General features: G+C 40.6%; 1 protein-coding gene across 1 annotated transcript in view; it reads left to right on the forward strand.

The window, feature by feature from the left end:
• TSHR (thyroid stimulating hormone receptor) overlaps nt 1-2,554 on the forward strand; it is a gene marked incomplete at its 5' end in the record, with an annotated part of 27,615 nt that extends 25,061 nt beyond the window's left edge. The window contains one exon of the mRNA XM_010024069.1: nt 1,144-2,554. Coding sequence (XP_010022371.1) covers nt 1,144-2,554 — 1,411 coding nt within the window. The remainder of the gene's footprint in view (nt 1-1,143) is intronic.
• Nucleotides 2,555-2,625: the final 71 nt, after the last annotated feature.

Raw genomic sequence — 2,625 nt, forward strand, 5'->3', positions numbered from 1 at the left:
ATTTCTAGCCTCTCATCAGAACTGGTGTGGATAGCTTTTGTGAGGCAAAAGTACATTTATAGATGTCCTGATGCAATACAGCGACTTGTGCTGGGGGCAAGGAGGGAGAAAGGGATTGATAAGCAGCAGAATTCTACTGCAGAATGCAAATGCATTGTAAATTTATACAAAGTTTAATAAGGTTTAGGGAATTCTTATCCAGCCTCTGATTTAGGAATACAGCCCGTCTTCAGTATTGCAGTATTTGTGGATTGACTCACAGTATATTAAAAATATGCTAAGTGCACGAATTATTCAATAATAAACTCACAAGGCAATCATATTCACAATTACAACAAACTGGGAAAGTGAGGGACAGAAATAAAACAGAAGAGTGAAGAGATTTAAAACCTGGACAGAAAGAATGTGCAGAAAGAACCCAGCACAATCTAATGACTGAAATAAAAACATATTTGCGTATCTGTTAGTAGAGATAAAAATTTCTCAGACTGAATTGTATGCAACCTTAAATTGTACAAAATCTTCAATTCTACACACCTGGAAATGAGAAATACTAAAGGTTATGTGACAGTGGGTCACAGTGATCAAAGAATTTGATTCCAAATTGCAATTTTTTTCCAAGTATGAGTAAGTTTTGATTACAAATACAGGTGCATCACACCTTGAGGTAGAGGATTCCCAACAACTACACTGCTTGTCAGCTCTAAAGCACGTACAGAAAATACACAAACCAGAAATAAAAATGATGGAAATTCTGGGAGAAATTGACTTGTGAGCAAAAATGAAAAGGAAAGTAATACTGTATTAGCTAAGAAGTTATGAAGAGTAGATAAAAGTCTTGTTATGTACTGAGAATGTAGATCCCAAAAAGGAAGAGGGATTATGGATGCTGAACAAGCCGAATTACTATTGGGTATAGCTGACAGTAACAGAGAAAGGAAAAACAGTTTAAAAAAAAAAGCCCAGAAATGCTCAAACTTATCATTCACTATATATTCTATTAACAGAAATACACACGATCACAATTTTATAGCGACATTTTCAGTCATGGTGACTTTCTTTTGAAGTGTCCCCCTTTGTTTACTTGTTGCACTCCAGCCAGGCTGTAAATGCCAGCAGTGACTTCCTCCTCTACTCTTTCAGAATTTTGGAGTACCTGACATGTAACCAGAGCGGCAGCTACAGCTTTCGTAAGAGACGATCAGTCAAAGCTCTCGGAGGTTCATTTTATGAAGATGATGCAGAAGAATACACAGACCACACCGATACCTTTTATGACAAAACCACCAAGTTCACAAATTTTCCTGAAAATTCCCATTATTACATTTTTTTGGAAGAGCACGGAGAAGGAAATTTTGGATTTGGCCAAGAGCTCAAGAACCCTCAAATGGAAGATGTCCAGACCTTTGATAGTCATTATGACTATCCTGTCTGTGGAGGCAATGAAGATGTAATATGCACTCCGGAACCTGATGAGTTTAATCCCTGTGAGGATATAATGGGATACCAATTTCTGAGGATAGTGGTGTGGTTTGTGAACCTGCTGGCCATCCTAGGTAACATTTTTGTCCTTTTCATCCTTCTCACCAGCCATTATAAACTGACTGTACCACGCTTTCTGATGTGTAACTTGGCTTTTGCTGATTTTTGCATGGGTTTATACCTCCTCCTGATTGCTTCAGTGGATCTCTACACCAGGTCAGAGTACTATAACCACGCTATAGAGTGGCAGACTGGGCCCGGCTGCAACACAGCTGGCTTTTTCACTGTATTTGCTAGCGAACTGTCTGTATACACACTGACTGTGATCACCCTGGAGCGCTGGTATGCCATCACTTTTGCCATGCGCCCAGATCGAAAGATTCGCCTCCGGCACGCCTTGGCTATCATGCTGGGAGGGTGGCTTTCATGCTTTCTTCTTGCCCTTTTGCCACTGGTTGGTGTCAGCAGCTATAGCAAAGTCAGCATCTGCTTGCCTATGGACACTGAAACACCAGTGGCTGAAGCCTATGTCGTCTTCGTTTTAATATGTAACATTATTGCTTTTGTCATCATTTGTGCCTGCTATATAAAAATCTATGTAACTGTGCGAAACCCCCAGTACAAGTCAGGGGACAAAGACACCAAAATTGCAAAGCGTATGGCCGTGTTGATTTTCACCGACTTTCTGTGCATGGCTCCCATCTCTTTCCATGCTTTATCTGCCATTATGAACAAACCACTGATAACTGTCACCAATTCCAAAATTTTGCTGGTACTCTTCTACCCACTCAATTCTTGTGCCAACCCCTTTCTTTACGCTATTTTCACCAAAGCTTTTCGAAGAGATGTGTTTATCCTCCTAAGCAAGTTTGGTATCTGCGAGCATCGGGCTCAAGTCTACAGAGGTCAGACAATCTCAGCCAAAAACAGCAGTGGCTCTTACGGACAAAGAATCAGCCGAGGGATAGGTCAGATTCTTACAAGCATTCAAGACCCAGTCAATGATTACCTTCCTGCCATGACAATGCAGAATCAAATTCTTGTGGAAGAATGCAAGCAAACTGAGCTATGACATCTCAAAGTATCAGAGCCACAGTCTGGTCAACAGGTGGTTGTGCATACAGTGAACTGAGTGAGAAGATA

This window comes from Nestor notabilis, unplaced genomic scaffold (genome assembly GCF_000696875.1).
Source record: "Nestor notabilis isolate BGI_N333 unplaced genomic scaffold, ASM69687v1 scaffold15761, whole genome shotgun sequence".
Lineage (NCBI taxonomy): Eukaryota > Metazoa > Chordata > Aves > Psittaciformes > Psittacidae > Nestor > Nestor notabilis.